Source organism: Amblyomma mixtum, chromosome 4 (genome assembly GCF_055824585.1).
Source record: "Amblyomma mixtum isolate Tamu chromosome 4, ASM5582458v1, whole genome shotgun sequence".
NCBI lineage: Eukaryota > Metazoa > Arthropoda > Arachnida > Ixodida > Ixodidae > Amblyomma > Amblyomma mixtum.
Genome location: NC_143015.1, coordinates 112,489,377 through 112,515,094, shown reverse-complemented (window position 1 = coordinate 112,515,094; position 25,718 = coordinate 112,489,377). Strand labels below are relative to the sequence as shown.

At 47.8% G+C, this 25,718-nt stretch overlaps 1 protein-coding gene across 2 annotated transcripts; it reads left to right on the top strand.

Moving 5' to 3' along the window:
• Positions 1-455: 455 nt before the first annotated feature.
• On the top strand, positions 456-25,612 carry LOC149347905 (uncharacterized). Of its 2 annotated transcripts, XM_089587730.1 has the most exons (9): positions 2,721-2,836; positions 3,218-3,311; positions 6,991-7,116; positions 10,158-10,283; positions 13,298-13,409; positions 15,905-16,016; positions 17,826-17,934; positions 21,736-21,857; positions 25,361-25,612. In XM_089587730.1, the coding sequence occupies exons 4-9, from the start codon at positions 10,268-10,270 to the stop codon at positions 25,517-25,519; spliced, it is 630 nt and encodes a 209-aa protein (XP_089443856.1). In that variant the 5' UTR covers positions 2,721-2,836; positions 3,218-3,311; positions 6,991-7,116; positions 10,158-10,267; the 3' UTR covers positions 25,520-25,612. The 2 variants fall into 2 exon arrangements, with proteins under 2 accessions (XP_089443854.1, XP_089443856.1); XM_089587728.1 differs by lacking the exons at positions 2,721-2,836; positions 3,218-3,311; positions 10,158-10,283; positions 13,298-13,409 and adding an exon at positions 456-557.
• The last annotated feature ends 106 nt before the right edge of the window (positions 25,613-25,718 follow it).

Genomic DNA, 25,718 nt, shown 5'->3' with positions numbered 1-25,718 from the left:
GCGAAGCTTAAGCGCCCTCAAAATTTTCTTTCACTCCCTCCATTATTCCCACCCTTCAGGTGTCCTGAGATTCGAGGAAGATAGTGCGCTATTTCCTTTCCTCAAAAATCAAATTTCAATTTTAATTTTTTCAATATGATGCAGGCGTTCAATGCCGTTGGCGTTAATGTCGTAGGATCAGTTGTTTTTTTTGTTTTATACAGGCAGTCCAATTCGCGCTGGGATACGCCTTTGGTGGAAGTTTGGTAAATTGGAAGCTTACATTATGACAAAATCGGTGTGTCGTGGATGTGGCAAGCTACGCGGAGCACCTACTTAGTCGATACTGCCAGGGTCGGGCCCTATTCCTGTGGCATTTCATTATGCAGCAGCTCTTACTGATGATGATGATGATAACTGTGCTGGTAATTTGATCACTCAGGTGGCGCCACCTAGCAGCGCAACATGGCGGTAGCGAGCTGCCCACCCAGATGGATGCCCACGTACAGCAGTGTGCAGTGCAGCCGACGACCAATCGACGTGCGCCGAGGCGACGGAGGTTTCGACCCAGGATGCCAGTAAGCCCACGTGACTGGTGACTTCTGTTACGATGGGCATGGCTAACTGTTTCCTTGAGGCCTGGGTTTGTGCCCGATAGTATCAGTAGGGACTTTGCACACCGACGGATCTCTGCCATCCCGCTTGGTCAGCCGAGGGTAGCGAAGTCCTTTTTATGTTTGGGAAAGGGAAGCTATCTTATTCTTTTTTCCGCCTCGCTACTCTTAAGGTGTACCTGTTGAATGATAAGAGCCTGATGATTTGTTTTTATTTTTGTACGGTGTCTCGGCGCCAAGGGTCGCTGGCCGCAGGTCTACTTATGGGACTTCTATATTTGTTTATATGTACCAAGAGCATTACTGACCGCTTATGATAATAACAAGTCCAGCATTCCAGGAGAAAAATTTCGGATTTGCAGTATTGTAAGGTACTGGTTTGAAAATATTGAAGGTAATGGTCTATTCTTCTGATGCATAGAAAAAGTGCTCTTTTAAAGTTTACCCATGGCTCGCATCGAGTACAATCAGCCATAGAAAAGCAATGGGTAACGTTTTTGCCGATAACAAAAACGTGTTAGTAGCACAAAAATGCAAGTCTACCGAGGAGGGATATCTGCGGATTGCTTGTTATGGTGGAATATGATGCCAAAGAACTGCGTTCATAAACTATTTCCTGTTGAAAAAAAATATTGCCCAGCATTGATGGATATATGCTTACGTGCACTGACATCGCACAGTAGAGGCCCGTGTACTGTGCGATGTCAGTGCACGTTAAAGAACCCCAGGTGGTCGAAATTTCCGGAGCCCTTCACTACGGCGTCTCTCATAGCCTTAGTCGCTTTGGGACGTTAAACCCCATAAACCAAACCAAACCAGTATCCATTTGTTTTCATGCGTACAGGTGAAAAGCGAGCTTTACGATGTCCCACTGTTTTTTTCCCCCTTGCAATGCTTTCTCTGAGCACCTGAGCCTTTGTCCTTTGGACACTGTTTCTTCGTGATACGTTCAAACGAAGGAACTAACAGATCGAAAGGCCGCTACTTCATCATTGTTTCCGTGCGGTTCTATTCGATTCTTTCCTATAATTTACCCTAGAGAATGCGGGGTCGATGTCGTGATGACTGCCTTTTTATTGAAGTTAACTGCAATAACGGACTGTTAGCCTCTCCAGTATTCTCCAGGTGAACTACACTGCCACGTACCTGAAAGCGCGACTGAGGTTGACCCAGGGAGCGAGTTATGAGTCTCTTCAAACAGGACAGGCGCCTGTACTGTTGCTTTACGTTCCTCCTTGTCCCATACGCGGCTTTTCTGTTTTAAACATGGCTACGGACCAACTAGCCCAAGTCAAAGTACTTATTCAACTTTTTCATCCTCAGTGTCAATTTCCCCAAAGTACGCCAGCGGCCTATGCTCCAATGCCGTGTTTCTGCAGCAATGTTTTCGACACCATAGTGCATGGCTCTGCAGTGCCATGTTTCTGCCACGACGTTATTCACGCCAAGGCATGATGTGCACACCTGTCACTACAGCCACGTGGCTCAAAGCGCGAATATTAGTTTCATAGCAGTATTAGTGGATGAATACGACGATGGGGAGTGCACAGCGCGAGAGGGTGTTGCAGTTCAGCACGAGCCGTGTGAGGATGCGGCGGTAGCCTATAGTGCTGTCGCTCGGCGGCCTGCGAAGCAGGCCTGTTCGCGCCGCCGCGGGGTTCGAATCCCAGTCGTGGATATTTATTTGATCTTTTTCCAATTAGTTTAAAACTTTCACTTCACACAAAACGACAAACAGTGCAAGCCTACAATCACCGGAAGATCTTCCTCGGTGTTGACCCATCGGTATAGTGTTTCCGCCCAAGAAATGCTTGAAGCGTGTGTGCTGTGCGATGTCAGTGCACGTTAAAGAACCCCAGGTGGTCGAAATTTCCGGAGCCCTTCACTACGGCCTCCCTCATAGCCTGAGTTGCTTTGGGACGCTAAACCCCAATAAACCAAACCAAACCGAACCAAACCAAAAATTCCGGTCTGCTATGTGACGCCAAAACCCGTTTTGAAACGCCAGGCTGTGTAAATTTAACCCGAACCGTTCACTGCTACAGCCCATATGCGCATATGCGGCCCCCGTAACGTCGCTATACCGTACCGTATGCCTAATCTTATTCATCCGATTCCGTCCCTCAGATTCCTCCTCGCAGCGGCGCAAGGGGAATGTGGCGGCAGCATCGAGAGACAGCTCCGTGTTGCACACCCGTGCACCAGCCGGCGTCCGCCCAAGGTTCCAGCAGAGCAGCAGTGAGGTAGCGTACCACATCCTCGTACTGGACATGCGACACATGTCGTATATTCTTCGACAAAAATTTTGAGTATTGGAAAATTGTAAGGTACCGATATCGTCAATTCTTCTGATATGTTGCAAAGTTCTTCGTTGTAGTGTTTCCATCGCTGGCATCGAGCTTTTAGGACTGCTATAGAAAACCAGTGGGAAACGCTTTTGACGGCAGCAGAAATGTTAAAGGGGCTCTAATAAAGTTGCGGTATGCCTGGGATGTTAAAAGACGCCGCTTCCCGAATATCCTCTTGACAAGATTTCCTTTTTTTTGTTGTGCTGTGGTCAAAGTTTAAATCTCAGTGTCTTCGCGCCTTTCCCTTTCTTCTTGTCACTGTTCGCACGCTGCAAGGTCGACGCACTTGCTCCTGCCCCCTACCGCCGAGGGCGGAGCTTCCTGACCCGCCGCAGCTACGCGTGGTAGCTGCCAGACGTCTGAAATAATCGTAAGCAATAGACATATCTGGAGAGGTTTTACGGAGGATCGTGCATGCTACGGAGGAGGGTGCGAACGTGAAAATGTCGCCCGAACAGGGTTCGCACGAGATTCTGTGTTCTCTGCTGCGTGTAGAAGTGTATTATTTGGCTCAGGTGTTCACGACAACACAATGGAGTTATTATGTGGGTTGGTGTGCTCTGATCGGAAGGTGTCTCAGAACCACTTTAATGGAAAAGATGAATGAAATCCGGCACGAAGGGAGATCTACGGATATATTGATTGTTATACCGAAATCTTGCAATACATAAAAAATTGCGGTCATGAAATGTTTACCGTTGAAAAATGCTTTTCGTCCAGAATTGTTGGGTAAGTAAGTATCTTCGTCTCGTCTAAAAGGAAGAAAACAAAATGTGAGCCTGTCATGTTGTCGCAAAAGGTGTTTGTAAACTTCAATACTGTTGGGGTCGTTTAGAAATCACAAATGATCGTATGGCGTTCGCCAAGCACTGAATGCAGACATGCGCGATGGATGCTTTCACCTTTGGCAAAACTAACCGACCGACGGCTTCTCTTTCTTAGCGGTGCATCCGAGCACGTAGAGATCTTAATCTCGCGCAAGTTAAGGCAAACCCTCATCCGCACCATTCCAGACATTGTGGTCCTTAGGGATACTGTAGCGGCTCAACTATAGAGACTAGTGGCACAAACAACACTGCCTGGTTAATATTCGCCAAACCAGTATTCCAATGTCAAACCTTCACTTTATAAGTTTGGAGAACCAGTGGATGGTCAATGGCCAGACCAATGTTCAAGCAATTGGACAGGCCAAGGGTAAAGCAATTGGCCAGGTCAAGGGTCACAATTAAGCCGTGGACGTCAAGGTCACATCAAGGTCAACCAAACTTTGGTTACGTGATCGACTTTGGGCTCGCCGAGGAGCCTAAAGGCGGCGTTTACGTGATACGGCGTAACGTCGCGGCGTCTTTAACCGAGTACACGACGGAAGGAGCTCCGGTGCTCCTAGGAATAAAATTGACGGTGCTTTAGCTTTGGCTAAACCGAGTGAGAAGCGATAGCTTTACGATGCTTTAGCCTGGAAGATATCAAAGAGACGCTCAACGAGCAGCATAACAAGACTTCGGCAGGCTAAACCATCGTTAAGTTACCGCTTCTAACTCAGTTTAACCAAAGCTAAAGCACCAGTATTTTTTCTAGCGATAGCTACACTATGCCAGCCGCTCCGCCTCTTCAACATGGTCGCACTTCAGCTGTGGTTGCACCTCGGCCGTGGTGGCAGCTCGGTGGACACCCGAACCACACAGTACAGGAAGGAAGGAAGTGGGAGTGAAACAAGAGAAAGAGGGGCCGTAATGAAGAAAATGAAAATTGTTTTTGAGGAAACGATATAGCAACTTCTGTAACTGTCTCGCATATCTCGGTGGACAGCCGTCATCTGTTTGTAGAGGAAAGGAGGAATGGAAGGGAGGAAAACTGCAGTAAAAAAGCTGCTTCATCATTTGAATTCACTACAGGGCTGAAACCAGCTTTCCACTAAAGCCGAATGACGACGAATGTAGAAGCACCGATTATATATGTATTGCAGTTATGCTTGCCTCCCGTGACCTATAACCTTTGCCTGACGTCACAGACATCGTTCGGCTGTTGAAACCGAAACAGCACGAGGAAGAAATTCGATTATAAATTAATTAGCGGTCGCGGGAGAATACCGCGTGGTCAACCGTTTATAATAGTGTCTTGCGCTTCATTATAAAGAAGAAAAACTCGTCCAAGCTAGCGTCGTCAATGTGTGTTTGTAGCGCCAGATGTCGCCGCTATGAACCTTAATGGACCATCCCACGAAGACGGGCCAGCCACTGCACATTCCTTGCCGGAGTTCATGGAACAGCACAGCAGCGTGAGCGTCAGCACCACCTCTGTCACCTCGCCGCCGGCTTCACCCCTGTCACCATGATGCCGAGTTCAGCTCGCAGACTTCGTCACACTACGGCCTCAGAGCGTGCGTGCGTTGCTGGCGAGCAAAGCAAAGCCGGCTGCCTAACCTGCTGTTTTAATCGCGAAAGCGGGAGCCCAATGGGCACTGAAACTCTCCTGGACGTTCTGTGGACTTTTATAGGACGTCCATGGGATGTCTAAGAGAGTTCCAATGCCCACTGGGAAGTGTAGTTCGGTTGGCAACTCTTTTTTTTTTTTAAATGAGGCCTAATTCTGATAATTCTAGGCGTGCTCTATTTAGCGCTACCGTATAGCACAGGCGTGGTTAACCGAAGAGACCAACTTTGCCTGCGAGAACTTTTAAGGAGTCGTCGACGCGTATGCAAGCGCAGTCACACGTGCAAAGTTGCCTTAACCAAGTGTCATTATTTTCTCAAGGAATACTTCTAAGAATCTGCTTTATCGTTTCGCAGTGGTGCTTGAGGGTCTATTATTAGCTGTTTTGCACTGCTCGTGTTGAAGCCGTCTGCAGAGCGCTCCACAAAAATGAGATGATGTTCAGCAATTTCGGGCAAACAATATGAAAATTGGAATATTGTACGATACTTTTAAGAATATATTGAAGGTCCGTGCTTCTGATATGCGGCAAAATACTTCTTTTTAAGGGGTCACGGCAGTCCATTTTCGCGCATATCCTGGTCATTGCATTTAACTACCGACACGTTAAATTAGAAATCCCCGCTGTACGATCGATATCTTTACAATGATTTTTTTTTCGTTTCTTCCGTGAACTGCTTGCTGGTCTCGCAACCTCTGGTCTCGGACGTCACAAGGGCATGCCTCGCGTCGTCTGCTGCGCTGTGTTCGCTGCGTTGAGGTGCTTGTATGCACACCGTGGGCGGGGGTCGCTCAAAAAGTTTGTTTCTTTTGCTTAGTGAGATAAAATTCATTTTCCGTGTTCTCATTTCGAAAGCCTTCGGCATAGTACGAGAGCCTAGTGATTCTTGGGAAAGCGAACTCGTTCGTGGCGCCCGTTTTCTGATTGTTGAGGAAAGAAAAATCGATGCACCGCTGCTTTATTACTTACACTCAGAAGCATGTTATTCATATGTTACTCGTGTGGTCTCTTTTGAGCAGTCGTGTTTTGCCATATGTGAAAATTAAGCGGCAATTGCTGGCCATACCTTCGCCAATATGCTCCATGAAGGGCGTATAGCGTTCTTTCGCTGGCTGATGTTCTTGCCCGCAGTTTGTGGGCTATGGTTAAACTGAAGTTATAACAATGTAACACCAGAGTGAGCTTGCGGCAGGAAAGGAGCAGAGGATAATTGCCGAGTGCGATGGCTTGCCCGCTACATGTGCGCGTGTGCAAGTCGAACGCACATTCTTTTTTGGGTCGTAGAACCCTCAAATAGTCGCCGCCATCTAAATGAGTTCCTTATGATAATAGTCCATCATTTAGCATCGTTTAGAATCGCTGGGTATGGTTTCGCCTAAACACGCTGGCCATTCTCGCTTGACTAATGCTTTCACAGAGAATGGAGTATGGAACAGCCTTAAAGCTTACGACGAAACGAGGTTGTTTATTGTTTTGGGTAAAAAATTTCTGGCCTCGCCGTTGCCACGCCCAAAACATCGAAACTTGTTCCTTACTTTGGAAAGACCTGGGGTATACCTTCTGCCTGTTTGGCGTTGCTTGCAGCTAGTGACGTGCGTATCCGTGGTCTCCGCAGGGAACACCGGAGTTTTGGATGCGGCGTCGTCAAGAGAAGCAGCCTGGAAACCGGCTTCTCTGCATGCGACCAGGCTGCCTCTGGCGGTAATCGCGGTGGATCTTTTGCGCTTCATTCTGCACAATAGTAAGTGTGCTAAGGGCGTCGTTCTGGGCTTCATATTAGGAATCTCTGTTAAGTTTACGATGAGTGCTAGCTGATGAATAGGCTCGGAAGAAGTGGTGAGAATAAAGGGATAGAATTGTTTCAGCGTCCGATTCGTCGCAGCGACCATCTTGTCAGAGTGTGGGAATGGCACAGCTAAGCACCAAGACCAACATCGATTTTAACATAGATTGTAACGTATGACTCGATCTCATAGACCTAATCGGAGCATATATAGCTGAGCAACAGTACGGAAAGATTTCGTTTGTGCAGTGGTGGTATTCGACCGCGCGTGTCAACTGCACTGGTGGTGCTAATTAATGGTGCACTGAAGAGGAATCTTAACTTGTCTTTCTGCCGCGGGAACTCGATATAAACGTTCCGAGCATTCTTAAAAACTCCGAATGATTGCCCTGTGCGTCCGATTTCCCTAACTTAAATGGGATTAACGTTCGGTTCGCGCTTTTTTTTTAATTCCCCGCAGACGGTGGGCGGTGTCGACCAACGCATAGAGGGCCTTTAAGGCAGTCGCGTAGCGGCTTGCTTTCGCTTTTATTTTGTTTTTTTAGGCGTCCGTGAATAAATTGGTCTAGCCAGAGACTACATAGCTGCAAATTAGGCCCACGAAAATAAAAATACGCCTGGACTCTTTGCTTTCGCCGATAACTACGTGTCACTGCGTCGACGGCACAGCGGCAAGCCGCCACGGGACTGGTTGAAAGGTTGGTGGACTCCTCCCACCGTCTGCGGGGAAGTAAAGAAAGAGGCCGAAGCCGGGAAGTTTAATCGGATTTGAATTAGGGAAACCGGCCGCACAGGGCTAATTGGAAGTTTCTAAGAACGCTCGGAACGCGTAGATCGAGTTCCGGCGGTAAAAACATGAGTTCAGATTGCTGTTCAGCGCAGCTTTAAGCAGAATCAGCAGCACACAAATAGCATACACACCACCGAAAGAGTTTCTTCGAGAAATTTTTTAATCGCGCATTAGAATAATGCGCTGCTTCTTCAGCGCTGTGTGTTCTCTGCCTGTGTCTGTTCCTCTCACCCGTCTACGTCACTGCTCCACTCTGGAACTCGCTCAAGACACGCATCTGTGGGAATGCAGTTTTCTCCAAATGGAAATTGAAAATTGTTTCTTGTGGAAAGGAAATAGCGTTGTATTTGAATCCCATTTCGGCGGACACCTGAACAAACATGCCTTAAGGTAAGGAATAAAGGCGGGAATGAGAGAAGAAAGGAAGAAAGAGGTTCTGTAGCGGAAATAATTTCGACCACATGTCGCACAGCACACAGGTGCCTTTTGGTTCCCCCTCTATCGAAACGCGGCCACCAGGGTCGGGTTCGAACCGGGTTACTCCGGCTAGGTAGACGAGCGCCTTCTATTATTCGTCTAATGTGGTCTTATTTGCAGTTCGTGGTAGGTGCACATTACCGTCTGTGAAAACAGCTATCAGCTAACTAGCGTGCTAACTGGCGGGCTGGTTACTAATATTGAATTGTCAACTTTTTAACAATCGCTATTAGCTCCTTAATTATTGAGAGGTGTGTAGCCCCCCGTAAGTATTATCACTAAAAGTTTTTAGAATTTAGAAAACGCGCTTACCTTCGGCGCTGTGACCCAACAAATTTTGGCTACATCGCGCTAAGATACACGCCGTTTCGAGAAGCTTGCAGGCAAAACAACGTCTCCAGTGCACGCAACTCGTTGAAATGGCCAAAGTTTGTTGGATCACAGTGCAGAGCGTAACTGCATTTGAGAAATTCTAAAAACTGATATGGATATTGCTTACGGTGCGCTACAAGCCTCTCATAAATTAGGCAGGCTAACGATAATAGTTAAAGAGCTAACTAATCAATATCAGTTAATAAATCTGCTAGTTACCACGTCTGAGCTGTATTCTGATGTGCTACACCCGTGACAATGTTATGCCGAAAAAAGCGCCATTATAACTCAAAAAGCCTACTTTTGAAAGTTGGGTTAAGTCTGATCTCATTGCTTAAGCAGATGTCTAAGAGCCTGCTCTTTAGTAGAATGCAACTTAACAGCAGCTCCTAACAATGGGCCGCGATCCACGACATCCTGTATTTCTCCGCTGGTTAACCGCAAAGGTAAACGAAATCAGCTATTTTGATGTTTGGCTATATCAAACAATCCACGTATAAAAATTCTAGACCTCGTAATTTTTTTTTGTTGTGATAAGCATCTTGTTTAGAAAACAAGAAAAGTTTATGCAGTGGACTACTTTTTCGTCGCGGAGGAATTCTGTGCGCGGAGGCTGAATGTGGGCGGAGCTTCACTGAAGACTTAAGTTGTATCCGACCTGTAGCTGTACACTTCACTCAGAATATACTTAGTAGAAAGTGCCGCCGCGGTGGCTCAGTGGTTATGGTGCTCAACTGCTGACCCTAAAGACTAAAGACATGGGTTCGATCCCGGCCGCGGCAGCTGGAATTTCTTTGGAGGAGAAATTCTAGAGGCCTGTGTACTGCGCGATGCCAGTGCACGTTAAAGAACCCCAGGTGGTCGAAATTTCCGGAGCCCTCCACTACGGCGTCCCTCATAGCCTGAATCGCTTTGGGACGTTAAACCCCACAAACCAAAACAAACCAAAGTTAGTAGAAAGTTTGCTCATTCGATTGTTCTTTTGGATGTCAATAATGTTTTCTGTTTTCCTTATAACGATGCATCGCTTTGTTCGGAAGCACCAGCGATAGCGAAGACCCTGTGTCAAGACAACGGAGTCCGGTGCCCAGTATTGTCTCAAAGTGCAGTCGTCATGTGGGTCCATTGTAAAAGAGTAAAAATATTCTAAAAATATGCAAGCGACTTTCTGCATACAGAATGGAGTACGGAAGAGCCTCAGACCTTACGAAAAAACTAGGTTGTTTATAGAATTTCTGGCCTCGCCGTTGCAGCGCCCCAGACATCGAAACTTGCTCCTTACTTTGGAGGGACCGCGGGTAGCCTCTGCCTGTTTGGTGTTGCGTGCATCTAGTGACGTGGGCATCCATGGTCTTCGCAGGGAGCACCGGCGTTTTGGATGCGACGTCGTCAAGAGAAGCAGCTGCAAAAACCTGCTTCTCTGACTGGGACTAGGCTGCCTCTGGCGCTAGTGGCACCGAGACTTCCGTGATGCATGTGCAAGGGGGTAAGTGTTTTAAGTGCGTCGTTCTGGGCTGCGTATTAGCAATCTCTGTTAAGTTTACGATGTGTGCTAGCTGATGAATGAGCTCGGAAGGAGTGGTGAGAGTAACGGGATTGGATTGTTTCAGCGTCCGATTCGCCGCAGCTTGTCAGTGTATGGGAATGGAATGGCGAAGCACTAAGACGAACATCGATTTTCACATAGATTTGAAGGTATAACTCGATATCATAGACCTAATCGGAGCACAAATAGCAGAGCAACAGCACGAATAGATTTGGGCGGTGCAGTGGCAATATTCTGGCGCGTGTGTGAGTCGCACTGGTACTAGTACTTAAGCAGCATCAGCAGCACGCTAATATCAGAGGCACCATCGAAAGAGTTTCTTCGAGGTATTTTTTAATGGCTCATTATGTATCACGCGTTACATTAATGCGCCGTTTCTTCAGCAGTGTGTGCTCTCTGCGTGTGCCTGCTCCTCTTACCCGTCTACACCTGTGCTGTCACTCTGGAATTCGTTCATGACACGCACGAATTTATGGGAATGCAGTTGTGTCCAAATGCAAATAGAGAATTGGTTCTTAAGCAAAGAAAATGGCGCAGTATTTCTATCACATTTCGGCGGACACCTGAACCATGCCGTAAGGGAAGGAATAAAGGAGGGAGTAAGCGAAGAAAGGAAGAAAGAGGTGCCGTAGCGGAAAGAATTTCGACCTCCTGGAGGGCTTTACGCGGACATCGCACAGCACATGGGTTCCTGTTGCGTTCCCCGGCATCCTGTGTTTTACCGCTAGTTAACCGCAACAGTAAGCGAAATACACTTTTTAGTGTTTGACTATACTGTCACGTTGTAGTGGCGGCAGTCCAGCGGTCAAGAAGACACCAAGAAGTCTTGTAAACGAAGCTCTTTATTTGGGCTGACTTGCGCCCGCAAAAGGACTGAATCACTCGGCGGCGGCGTAAGCAACAAACATGTTCGTCAGTCGTCGAACTACGAATGTCCTCCGCTAGCGGCATCGCTCAATTTAAAGCCAGCAAGGAAACTTCCAGATAGCAGGACAAGATCATCTACAGTAATCTGGAAAAACCTAGATGCAGCCTTTCATGGCTGCGATCAATCGAGATTAGACTGGTCGCTTCTCGCGTCACGAACAAAAGTGATAACAACCCTTTCCTACAGCCTTGAGCGTGAACAAACACTACAATGATACGTGGCATTACCCCCCTTCCAAAGAAGCATCGTCTCGATGCTTTAAAATGAAATTAAACACGGAGAAGGCTTCGAGAACTTAGAGTCCTTTAGCTTTCCTAATAAGGTGCAAGGGCAAAGGTAAAAGCTTCAAGTCTGGCTCTGTCGTCGTCGGTGTTGTCGTCGGTGTTGTCGTAGTTTTTGTCGTCGTATTTGTCGTCGTAGTAGTCGTAGGGATCGTCGTCGTCGTCGTAGGGATCGTCGTCGTTGTAGGGACCGTCGTCGTCGTCGTAGGGATCGTCGTCGTCGTCGTAGGGATCGTCGTCGTCGTCGTAGGGATCGTCGTCGTCGTCGTAGGGATCGTCGTCGTCGTCGTAGGTGGTCGTCGTCTTCGTAGGGGTCGTCGTCTTCGTAGGGGTCGTCGTCTTCGTAGAGGTCGTCGTCGTCGTAGGGGTCGTCCTTGTCGTAGGGGTCGTAGGTTGTCGTAGGGGTCGCCGTTGTCGTAGGGTTCGTCGTCGTCGTAGGGGGCATGGTCTTCTGTTTTCGTCGATGGAGGATCTTAGTTCTTGCGCTCAGAAGCAACCTCACCTCCAGAGGCTGCTTTATTCAGTTTAACCTTCGGGGGCTGGGGAAGCGTCCACGCACTGCGTAGCCTCGGCTAGGAGATACTTAGCGCGGTGACGATGGCGACGGAGAACGCGATAGGCGGCTCGGTGATGAGTATCCTTCCCGACGCAAAAAAATCCTCGATTTCGGCTGGTCGCTGGCCGGGTCGGGGTCGTGGGGCGTCGTAAGGGAGCCCTCGGATGCCCATTCTCCTGTATGGGCAGTACCGGAGAATGTGACCGGCTTCTCCGCAGTGGAAGCATTGTGGGCGGCGCTGTTCGGGTGTTCTCCACTCGACGCATTTCCTCGGCCGTGTACGACGCTCGTAGGACGGGCGAGTTGGAGCGAGAGGGCGGCGCTCCAGCGCAGCTGGCTAAGGGCGATAGGGGCTTGGGTCCCGTCGTCGAGGTACAGGACGGCGCTCTGCTGCGGCGTACGTCATGGCTGGAGGCTCCAGAGGCTGCGTGGTAGACTGGAGTCAGGTCTTCCGGCGAATAACTCAAAGGGCTGGCGTCACGGCTTGCAGGGGTTGTCCGGTACCTGGAAGGCTACCCAGCACCTCCACCAGATGTCACGTTGTAGTGACGGCAGTCCAGCGGTCAAGAAGACACCAAGAAGTCTTGTAAACGAAGCTCTTTATTTGGGCTGACTTGCGCCCGCAAAAGAACTGAATCACTCGGCGGCGGCGTAAGCAACAAACATGTTCGTCAGTCGTCGAACTACGAACGTCCTCCGCTAGCGGCATCGCTCAATTTAAAGCCAGCAAGGAAACTTCCAGATAGCAGGACAAGATCATCTACAGTAATCTGGAAAAACCTAGATGCAGCCTTTCATGGCTGCGATCAATCGAGATTAGACTGGTCGCTTCTCGGGTCACGAACAAAAGTGATAACCCTTTCCTACAGCCTTGAGCGTGAACAAACACTACAATGATACGTGGCAATATCAAACAATCCACGTATCAAAATTCTAGAGCTCCTAATTTTTTTCTTCTCTTAAGCTTCGTGTTTAGAAAAAAGTTTATGCAGTGGACTTCTTTTTCGTCGTGGAGGAATTCTGTGTGCGGAGGCTGAACGTGGGCGGAGCTTCACTGCGGACTTAATTTGTATCCGACTATGTCTGTAGCCTTCACTCTGGATTTACTAGTAGAAAATTTACTCATTCGATTGTTTTTTTCCATGTCAATAATGTTTTCCTTATACCCATGCATCGCTTTGTTCCGAAGGTCTAGCAATAGCGACAACCCTGTATCAAGACAACGGAGTCCGGTGTCCAGTATGCCTTGAGTGCAGTCATGTGGGTCCATTCCAGCACAGGAATCCGAAGAGCCTGAGCACGTAAGGGGCCCGCAAGAAAAATGGGCAGTGGCTTACCTCGGTTATGCCGCGATACACGTAGCGAAAGCGAGCGCGACGACGAGGCAAGCGGTGTGACGTCATACCAAACGGCGGCGGCGGCTCCGCGGCGAGGCCCATGGTGTGAGGTCACGCCAGATGGCGTGGCGAGCGCGCGGCGTCCGCCAGCTGCGGCGGTTGCTAGGCAACCGCTCAAGGTCGGTCTCTGTGCCTCCTCGGAGCGCCGCCACAGCGAAATCGCAAGTTCATGGCCAATGTAGCTTTCGCTACAAAACTCAACACGAGGAGCATTGCTGATGGCTTTGCGCTCTTAGTTGTGCACCTGCAACGCACCGCTGGTGACGTTGGCGCCTTCTTTTTTAGCTCCAATTCGAACTTAATGAAACATCAGAGCCCCATGTCCTCCCAGAAGTGTGGTTATATTTGTCCAGCATTCCCCGAGAAAAAATTTTGAAAATTTGGAAATTGCAAGACACTGTTAGGGAGACATTTCAGTTAATGCTCCATTCTTCTGATACGTAGCAATATTTTTTTTTCTTTTAAAGGGTTTCAGCGCCGATCACATCGAACAGTTAACGCTGCCATAAAAAACCAATGGCGAATGCTTTCGCGAGGGCAAAGACGATAGTGCACAAAAAAATGCAATACTGCTGTCGGTTTGTGCGCGGATATATTGATTGTTAAGGTCAAATGTTTCATTGAATGAAAAAAAATGCGTTCATAGAAGGTTTCTTGTTTAAAAGTGATTTTGTCCAGAATTGGGTGTGCGTGTCCTGGTTCCGTTGTTAATAGCGCTAATGTGGGCTCAGCACATTACGACCTCTGTAAGTTGCGAGTGATTCGGACTGCTTTATTGTGACCGCCACTGTATATGCTCTAACTAAATCCCATGTTTATAACAGCTTCTCTAGAGAAAAAAAGCAATGCCAAATTGGGTACACTGACTAGACAGCAGCATAGTTTTTTGAAAAAGCTGAGAATTAGGTTTTAACGGCATTGAACCTCGTTCCTCGGCTGCCTGCGTATCTTTTGTATAATGGACAATTTTTCCATTGCTTGGCATTGAACCTCGTTCCTCGGCTGCCTGCGTATCTGTTGTCTAATATAATGGACAATTTTTCCATTGCTTGGCCTCAGGCCGCCGCGGTGGCTCAGCGGTTATAGTGCTCGGCTGCTGACTCGAAAGACGCGGGTTCGATCCCGGCCGCGGCGGTTGAATTTCTTTGGAGGAGAAATTCTAGAGGCCCGTGTACTGTGCGATGTCAGCGCACGTTAAAGAACCCCAGGTGGTCGAAATTTCCGGAGCCCTCCACTACGGCGTCTCTCATACCCTTATTCGCTTTGGGACGTTAAACCCCATACAACCTACATACAACCAACATTGTTTGGCCTCAGTATGCCATAGCAAGCAGCGTATCAAGTAATGAGCATAGAATGCGCTGTACAAAAAAGCGATGTTGACTGTAAAATGTGTCAAAAAATAAAAATATATACATAATACAAACTTACAGGCACGTGATACCGACATTACCATCACCACCATCTGCCTGATTAGGCCCTTGCAGGGCAAAGGCTTCTCTCACGTCTTTCAAATTATTAACCCTGTCATTCGCCGGTTGCTGCCCCGTACCACGCAGACTTCATAATCTCATCCACCCACCTATCTTTCTGCCGTCCCCTGCTACACTTTCTCTTGGAATCCACTCCGTTGCCCTTAAGGACCAGCACTAATCTCGCCTTTGCATTATATGCCAAGCCCCGTTCTTCCTCTTGATTTCGACCAAGATGTCATTAGTTCCCGTTTGTTCCCTCACCCAGGCTGTCTCCTTCTGATCTTCTAACATTAATCATTTTTCTTTCTATGTATAGACAAAATGAAACAATAAAGATGCATTGTTTCTGTCAAACTTGTTATCGTCTCAGAAAGTCAAATATGCTTTATTAATGAGCGACACTCCTGCTCATTCTTCCAGTTGACACCTTACAAAAAGTCTCTGAAGCACAGCTCACCGACCCTTCCAACAACTCTATTCCTACTCCAGAGATAAACACAACTGCCTCGAGTTCTTTATGTGCATTGACATCGCACGGTCATCTAGCATTTTGCCGCAATCGGAAAGCGAGCTTCCCTACAGGGATCGAACCCGCGTCTTTCCCGTCAGCAGTCGAGCCCCATAACAACCGAGCCACCGCGGCGGCTCATGCTCTACAAAGAAGGCATTGCTTTCAGGGCGTCATCGTCTTCGGGGCATCGCCTTCTTCAGGTGGCCCGTTCAGGGGAGTACACGTGTTCCGTGTGGCATGTAGCAAAAGCTGGCCAACGTTTACAATATGCCCCCGAGAAGAGGCAAATTTATGCAAGCCAACCATGCCTCCGGACGAGACGTGTATTAGGTATTAGTGTTATGCATTAGATTATGCGCAGATAGATGTATTAAGATTTCCTTTTAATTTTATTCGCTTTCGTTCTTCCGCAGCGGTCGTTCTGCGCCGGGGCCCGCCTCCACTCACGATCACAATCTCTGCTTTTCCTCAATCGACGGGATGGATTCCGTTGCTCCGGAACCGCTGTCCTCGACCCCCCGGCCTGTAAGTTTACAGATTTCCGAAATCTTATTATCGGCAGTGTCTGTGGTACATTTGATCACGATGGTCGCGGCCTTGAGAATCATGCCGGCCAGCACCCAATTCAGAGAAACAGAGGGAACAAAAGTTTTTGAAAAGAACGGTAAGGAAGAGAAGAGGCAAGGTAAATTCAAAGGTTGCTCCCATTCACGCTGCAGGACTGTGCGGGGGGGGGGGGGGGTTTCAATCTACTCTGCTGTCCGGCTAACCGACTAGCCCCCTTTTAACTCCATGGCTTTAAGACTGTAGTTCGGCTGAAAACCGGGCGAATGTCGGTGTTGTGACAGGAAGATCTTGGTTGGTCAACTGGGTCGTGACGTCACCGCCAGGCAATATCGCTTTAAAGAAAAACTGGTTTGTCAAGTGCTGCAATCGAACCTCCGTCCCTTCTGGCGCAACCCAGGCACACCACCAAGGAATGCTATCGCTTAGCCCTGTTAAAGGTGTGTAGACACATATTTATGTTTTGAGATCTTTACTTCAATAGGTAGCTCGTGGTCCAGAACGGTGGAATTTCGAAGCACGACTTAACTACCACACCATTTAACGAAGTCAGTTTCGGTTTCGATCTCTGAGAGCATGGGCATAGTGTGACGTCAAGTTAAGTACGAGCATCGCAGCAACGAACGAATGCCCATCCATCAAGCCCCAAAGACAACCCCAAAGGTGAGTTGCCGGACATGTACACGAAAAGAGCAAGCTCGAGGCCAGGAATGCATGTCTGCATTAAAAAGCTAGGCAGGGTTTAACCACGGCTATACCCAGAGGTCGAGCGGCAGCTGTGGCATAGACAGACAGACGGTCCCGACTCTTCTTCCATGCTTAATGAGGCAAGCCCGGCTACGCGGCGTTTTGTACATGCGCCCTACGTTGACGACTCGGCGAAAACCATCTAAGGTGAAAGTCAAAGGTCGACCGTCAAGGTCAAAGAACAAGCCACCATTGTGTACCTTTGGTACACATGGTACATCATAAGGTTTTATCTTCAATAAGCCAAGTTTAATGATCGGCGACAAATATCTAATTGCACAGTAAGGCTTGTTGACGGGCTAGTCGGTTTTGCATCTTGAAATTTGGAACAAAACCGCCTAGGCGCAAATTACTCCAAGGACAAAAGAGGCGGGGAGACAACAGACAGGCGCCTGTCCGTTGTCTCCTCGTCTCTTTTGTCGTTGTGAAACTATTTTTGCCTAGGTGGTTTTTCCTAGTTTCAAGATCTAATTGCAACAAGGTGCCTAACTCTAAGAGTGGACTATTAGAAATTAGCTACTTATTCAAAAATGGTTAGCCGGCTTACTACTTAAGGCGATTCACCTGTTTTCTTTCATCTGCCTACAAAAGTAATAGTACCATGCTGAAAACATAAGTTGTAGCTCGAAAAAAACTGTTTTTGACATTGAAGTCTTCCCTGAAACTCCTGGTATATCAAAGGAACACCGTAAAAATTTGCTCGGTGCAATAAAATATCATCCTTTAGAGGCTTCCTCATACTCCGAATTCAGCTGTGTAGCTAATGGTGGACGGAAGACACCACACTGGTGACGGAAGTTGCGTCTTCCGTCGTCCTGTTCTTTGCGCCAACTTTTGTACGACATGGAAAACCAACTAACCCAAACACACGCCCTGACAGTGACAGAAACTAAATGCATCCTCTCATCTCAGCATGCACAAAGTTCATGCCGAGAACCGTGGTGCTGGCTGCTGACTAAATTGCAGAGTGGTTAACGACAACGTAGAGCTGTTCATGCACAGAAGTATGACTGATCTCCGCAGGGTGCATCGGCGCCTTGGATGTGTCAACGTCCTTCGGAGGTTTGGCCACTGGTGTCTCTTTCCTCCTGTGCTAGTCGGGCTGCAGAGTCCAAGCCAGAGGCTGAAAGCAGTAAGTGTTTTATGAACACCATGCTACACTTTTGTCTAAAGCTTGCGATTAAGACCGCGATTGGAAAGAGCAAACGAGCAGTGTGCATTGGCATTCGCTGCTCAGAAAAAGTGAGGGCAATTTAGGTGCAGTGGGGGCGCATATGTTGAGGCGAGAATAAATTAGAAGATGGCAATTACGCCTGCTTAAGAGCGGAAATGCGTAAGCTTTTCCCTGTCCTCTCTTCCTGCCCGCAATTTTTTTCCTTTTATGTCGTTACCTTGGCATACCTATCCATTGGGCGAGGGAGTTGCCAAAGTACCTCCTCTCTGGACTGTTAGAAACCGGTTCCACTGCCACTTCGCGATGTGCTCAGGACAGTCCAGGAACCAATATGGGAGCGGCTGGGGACCCTTAGTGCAAAGGTGTATATTTGTTATTACTTATTGTTCATTTTTGTCGCGTATATTTGTTTCTTTTGGTTCTTTTTCTTTAGTAGTTTTTAAAATGTTCTTTTATTATTTTTTTTACCAAGAAAGGACTGCTTAGTCAGTTTAGCCAATGTATGTGTTACTTTGTGGATAGTGTTGGATTGGCTGTGGATCTCTCTCGTCGGACGAACGCCACTGATGGGCGAATAAAAGCTTTGGCATTAAAATCTCTGTAGACTGCACGGTCGCTAGTCATCCTCAGTAGTAGACACGGGTGGAATACGCGTAAAGTAAGGTTACAGAATATCTCGGCTGTTTTTCATTGCACGTCAACAAGACGCATATTCAGGGTTGAATGGAAAAAAAGTCTTGCATAAGGGTTACTGGAAACCGTGCCAGTAACATACTGTTTGCTAAGCCACTCGGTGGAGGAATAGCAGCGCTTATTTGAGGACCTGAACTCATGAACACTGCAACAGGATTAAAGTTGAGACTAAAGTGATGTTGACGAGCGTGCGAATAGTACAGTGACGTATTATTGAAACTAATGAGGGAATAATTCTGTTCAGGCAAACCAACAACGCAAATCCGGACAGCTGGAGGGCAGTAACAAGAGGAATAAAATTTACGCGGAATGAATTTCAGTTTCTCAAGTCATGAAGACCTGCTTACCAGTGTATGTCAAGAATAATATTCAGATTGGCTTTTATAGAAGGACACAACTTTAAAAAAAAAACAGCAGTTACATTGTTCACAGTGGGTTACAGTCTGCGGCGTCCTGTATTCCTTCGCTTGCCAATCACAAGAGTGAGTGAAATTAGCTTTTTAGTGCTTGGCTTTAATGCAGCTGTCATGAGGCTAGAGTTTATTTTTTCTTGTCATTAGCTTCTTGTTCAGGCAACAAGAAAAGTTTTAACAACAGCGGACAACTTTTTGTCTTGAAGGAATCCAGTACGGCGGTCCTTAATATGGGCGGAGCTTCACTCCAGACTTAGGTTGTATCCGACTATAGTCAAGGTCCAACTGCTGAGTGGAAACTTCTAAAAAGCACTTGAAACTTCAAGGTCACCCATCAATGCTCTGTCATCAGTCACCATGTTAAGTGTGTAAGCGCAGATATGTCAAAAAAAAAATTTACGTTTGCCATGCGGCTGCTTACGAGAACAGTCGCATACACCGATAACGTGAACTCCGTTAGTCAGTGTTGCGGAATGAAATTGTCGCCGAGTCTGATAGCGAGAACTGCTTCGGGCACCGTCCAGCTTCAGGGATGGAGCCCTGTTTGTTGTCTACGCAAGCCAATAACGCAGGGTGCAATGAAGAGCAACACAAAGTTGAAAGGAAGCCGCACTGAAAATGTTCCTATTTGCTTGATGCACAAACACAGAAAGTAGCAGCTGGGACCAGAAGCAATGAAGATTAAAGCTGTATTGTTGCAAAATATTTGCAAACATTCCTGTTCAGAAGCGTGTGTAATACCCCTGCCACACGGCAAATTTAATGTCATTCCCATCGAATGACATTCGTTCAAAACGACATTAGTTTGCTGCCACACGAGAAACTCTAATGTCATTCGATGAAAACGACATTAGGTATCGAATGAGTTCCCTGAACACATTCGCCTGCGACGTCCGAGCTAATGTGTTCCCTCGACACCAGAGACTTGGTGAGAATATACACCGAAAAACACGATTACAAAAACGTCACAAGCACTGTAATATTTCCGCGTCCCTACGATTGTGCTGTCGTTCATTTATGTTTATAAAAATGCCAAATAGAATTGGAAAAAAATAAAACTCACTCTCGCTACCAGCCTTGCGTGGTTAACATTCACAACATGGCGACGCCCAGATCGCCCGCTTCGGACCGAATACTGCGTCACCGCTGCATTTTTCGACGCGATAGCTTGCTCTAAACGGTTGTATTCGCTTTTATTTTGTGCATTCTCATCCCTCCGTAACAATATAGGTTTGAAATATCAGTCGCTTTTGAGATAAATTTCAGAATTTCTTGATGCTAGGCATAACTATGTACGGCGTACACTGTCGTCATAGCAACGACCCCGAGCGAAGTATTTCTCCAACTTTGCACTAGAATCTACATTTTCATTTCATCCAATTGATTTACATTAAAAAAAAAAAACAAAGCCTTCGAATGCATTCATTACTGCCGTTAATAAAAGAGAAAAACGTTTTTTTCGGCACTCAGTTCAGGAGGTTTGACTTGCTATCGTCTAGATGGCGCCACAGTATGTTATGCTTCTCGCGCGCTACGCTAGTCACACCCAACCACCGTGCTCCCTACCAAAACTGTTGTGAGGACGGGCGGCAGTGCGCGCAAGGTGCGCCCGTAGCATGCGCAAAGCTTTTGCGGACGCACAGCTAATACTGTCTAATTTCACCATAGAGAGCATTTCACAATATGACGTTTGCCATTTGCCTGCCGCCGCTGGCTGAAGTTTGGCTTGGCTTGAACTTGTGGTGGATAGCAGTGATCAACACGTTATTGAAATCAACGTTTTTAGATCCCTCGCACAGCGCGCCTATCTAAATACGTTGATTAAAATGAGGATGAAGATTTTAGAATCGGTTTCCATTAGCAAAGCAATACTTTTTGCAACGTATTGAAGCATACATCGAATTTTTTGTATGCTGTACTCTCTTTCCATCGCAATCGCCATCATTTGCAAATGACATTAGTTTTTGCCGTGTAGCAGCGCGCAGAAAAAATGACATTAAGTCGAACAAATGTCATTCGATGAGAATGACATTAAATTTGCCGTGTGGCAGGGGTATAAGTTAGTATGCTTCAGCATAAAGGATTATGGCTTTATAGGATTAATGTCCCAAAGCGACTCAGGCCATCAGGGACGCCGTAGTAGAGGGCTCCGGATGATTTCGACCACCTGGGGTTCTTTATAGCGTCCACTGCCATCACACAGTACACGGGCACGCAGTACATGCAGACCTGCAAGCAGTATGAGCACAACTTTGGCGGGGCATGATGGTCACGCAGTCTGTACAAGCGCAGTGTCGAAATTGATCGTTGCGAAATTGCGCATGGTTTGTTCAAAACAAGTGCAAAAGGTGAAAGGAGCACGTCTGCAGAATGTCCATGAAAGGAAAGGGGAATCGGCCATACGCATGTGACTGGCAACTTCATGCAGTGAAAAAAAAAAGGAACTTACGGGTAAGACTAAAGGTAGTCAGAATCAAATGAGAGACATGGGGACATGTAAGAGGCCTTTGCCCTGCAGTGGGTGTAGCCAGGCTGATGATGCTTTAGCTGTAAGCTTCGCTCAAGTGTTCCTGTCAGAATGTTTCCTCATTTGATTATTGTTTGGGATGCTTATGAAGTTCTCCTAATACAAACGCATCGCTTTGTTCCCAAGCACCAGCGGCAGCCTGTGGACAGAGGAAGACCCAGTGTGAAGGGGTCCAGTGCGTCTGGAGTGCAGTCGTCACGTGGGTACGAGGCCGGGACGTCAGGAACGGATGGCTCGCCGGAAGAAACGTGAGAAGCATAGCAGGCAGCCTTATGCTCTTATTAGATACCTTTATCATACGGTGCTGCGATTACTGTTCCCGGGCAGCCCAAAGTCCGCGGGCCATCAGTGCGCATGCGCAGATCGCCTTGACGGCACTAGGTACCCTGCAGTTGCGCGCGCATGTCGTAACTGGACCAATCAGCGTGTGTTCACCGGTGGTGGGCGAGCTCCCGCACCGCCGCTGAGCACGCGCTGATTGGTCCCGATGCTGCAGGCGCGCGCGCAGCTTCCGGGCGTGAGGCGATTAGCTCACGCGTATTGGCTGTGCGCAGGCTCCCGGTACTCTGGTACCGGTAACACGGTACGCGGTATGCTAAAGGTGTCTAATGTCGCGCTCAGTATTACCGTTTTTCCTCAGCAAGACGGAAAGCTGAGCTAGTCGTGACATTTTTTTATCACCAAAACAGCTATGCGACCACAGGGCACTTCTTTCTTCGTCGGTCGCAGCGCTGTTTTGTAGTTAAAAAGTCACTATTGCCGGCAACGTATCGGTGGTGACGTGGATGCGGTATGTGCTTTATCTTCCTGACGCCAGAAGTCTATGAAGACCGAATTTTTTTCGAACGCTTTAGATATAAGTGTAGCTCTAAAACATGATAAACATAAATTTATTATTTCTATGTCTTTCGGCTCCAGGCCCCCCATTTTCGAATACAGAGAGAATTACGAAATTTCTAAAGCAGAGAGGAAAGCTCCATGTTCGGACAAATTTGGGCTTAGGCGCTCGGATTGCCTACGACTTTGACCATGTTTACCAGGTAGCAGCAAGGCTCACAACAAAAGCCTAGAATTGTTTTTTTATGCCACTTAACCTCCTTCCATGGATGACTCCCTGAGGTTCTCTTGTGCAGTCTCACGCATTAATTTTTCATATCCAGGTCTCAAGTAGTTATCGCACTGATGGCGGATACATGCTCTTTGGTATTACATTCTCTTAGTCACTGGATACGCGACATCTAATGTTAGTGGAATTTCATAGCTTCGTAAAGGAATCTTGTGTGACAGTGTTTCTTTAGTTCATAGTGCGCACCGACAGTGCGTGATACCCGGCGACCTTTTCCTAACTATGCACAATGAGTTCGCCGTTCCCCGTACACGCCCGGCCCTGTTCACTTAAAATGCGCACTATATCAATACCACTTGCATTGCGTGGTGGCTCGCCGAACGCGGGAGTTGCGTAACGACGAATATTGCCGGTATGGGCGCAGTCTGCACAGGAGTCTCTCTCACCGCTAACTGTAATCACTACGCATTATAGCGGCGCTAAACTAGAGAAGGCAACTTTGACCATAGTCTTTGAATGTGGACTATGCTTTGACCTAAGTGCATGACACGATGGCTTTATTTTACGCAGTCTGTGAAAGTGTCAGTGGCGACGATGTATGATGCTGGGGCAAAAATATTCAGTATAGTCAACTTCGTCATTTTGAGAAGTCGTAAACATGAAATGTATTGCAGAAAAGGCATGGACTTTCTAGAACTACTCACAGATGGTAGCCATACGGGGGGGGGGGGGGTATTAAGGCGGATAAATACGTTCTCCCCGCTCAACCACAGCCGACACAGTTCAAAACAGCCGACCCCGTGATTGTGAGCGTTACTGAACGCACGCCAATCACGGCGAGCCTTGCTGTGAGGTGCGAACAAAAGAACACATTGGCTGACACAAACAAGGCATTTATTACGGTAACATCAATAACGCCAGCTAGCAACAAAATATGCTCAGGAATCAAGGTCATCCGACTCCCCAGCATGGTTACGAGCGAACGTCGGCCTACGCAAGGGCAGAGGAGAAGCTCCGAGGCCGGACGGGACGAGCTAGAGGGGAAATTATCCCAGAAGGTCTCGCCTCGCTGAAGGAGAGCGGCGCACCGCGCCGAAACGTCTCTGCGTCACCCCGCTAGTTCCCCAGCCGAAGAGCAAGGGTTATCAACCGCGTGCGCGCGCAGCAGTGGCGCTGTTCGTGGCACTCGTGTCGCTGCGACGCCCTCCTTTGTTAGTTACAGTAACTAGAAACTAGGAAGGACCCATCGCGGGGAAGTAAACCTAAGGGAACGAATCCCCTCAGTCATGCAGCAAGAACAAGCACGAACCACAACTCTAGATAACGGCAGATCTTTCGGCTGCTGCACTTCTTGCTGCTCTCGCCCGCGTTTCCAAGTGGGCAGATAGTTGGCATCCGCCGCCGGTTAGCGTCCCGCGGAGCTGACATAATTGGTTTTGGACGAAACAGTAACTATTTCGCTCTCGGCGTGCACCTGAACCAAGCAGTGAGGAAAGGCATAAAAGAAATCAGAGAGAGAGCAGCTTCTTTCGCTGCTCAGCGCACAACGAGGGGTTTGCTGATTCATTCGTCATAGCGCTCGCCATTTCTTGGCCCGTAGCGACGCGTTGGACGCCATGACTGTGTTATCACACTCCAGATGCAATGTTTTCATTGGTTTTATTTTATTCGTTTCAATATACTGTTTTTCTCCTTCTTAGGTCGTGGTTCCCTCACGCTGTTACCCTCTCCTGATGAAATGGTGCCCGGCCAAGTGAAAATAAAAATAAGAGGGTACAAATTAAGGGTATTACGCGATAGCGTAATGGGCTAATTCCCATGTATGCAGAAGGTCATTCTCTACTTTACACTCATAGATTCCTGGGAGTCTTCGTACCCCTCCTGGCGAGTGGTATGAGGACTCCCTCATCTGCCACTTTTCTTGCCACATTTCCCAACCGCTCCCTTGCGCATATTGCCACATCTCCCTTTCGCTCGAAGGAACGCTGAATTATTCTGTAAACCTTGCAAGTCAAGTGGGGCAGAAACGTGGAGGCTAACAAAGAGGGTTCAGCTTAAGTTAAGGACAACGCAGCGAGCTATGGAAAGAAAAATGATACGTGCAACGTTGAGAGATCGGAAGCGGGCGGAGTGGGTGAGAGAACAAACGCGTGTTAATGATATCCTAGTTGAAATCAAGAGGAAGAAGTGGGCTTGGGCAGGGCATGTAATGCGAAGGCAAGATAACCGCTGGTCCTTAAGGGTAACGGAGTGGATTCCAAGAGAAGGCAAACGTAGCAGGGGGCGGCAGAAAGTTAGGTGGTCGGATGAGATTAAAAAGTTTGCAGGGATGGGGTGGCCACAGCTGGCCATTAGGACAGAGTTAATTGGAGAGACATGGCAGAGGCCCTTGGCCTGCAGTGGGCGTAGTCAGGCTGATGATGATGATGATGATGATTAAGCAGCCACTTCTGGTATGATGGACGTATCACAGTGTTTTCAATAAGTCCGGAGAGGGGGCGCACCAGGTGGGCGTGCTGTTGTTGTTGAGGCTCGGCGTGTTTCTGTGTCTGGTGCTTCTCAGCAGTATTACTACACGGACCAACGACAAATAACCACCTTGAGCGTGTCGATGGTGCGCAAGCGACGTCGCTGTCCTTTCGAATCACGTAGATTCCTCTTTTTCCCCTCTCCGTTTGGACTCAGGAGATGGTCTCAGTCGACAGCACCGACGCATCCTACAGCGGCGACGAATGCCTTGGTGTCTGCCGACTGCGAACGAAGTATCAGCTATTATTTTCCGCGGCACTTGCTACAAAAAACACTCCGGATGCTACAGCCAAGCGTACACCCTCGAAGCACTAGAAACTCCTTCATGCGAGCTTTTAGGAATCAACAGAATATAGAAGCTTGATGCGTCGAAGTCAAATATATAATAAAGAACTTTTAAGCCGTGTCTTTGATGTGTGTACCTTAACGCGGCACCAGCTGCATTCATTCTCTCTACCAGAGCTAGCCTCTATTTGTCTCTGCAAAAATGAAGACGTATTCATTCTTTCTATAC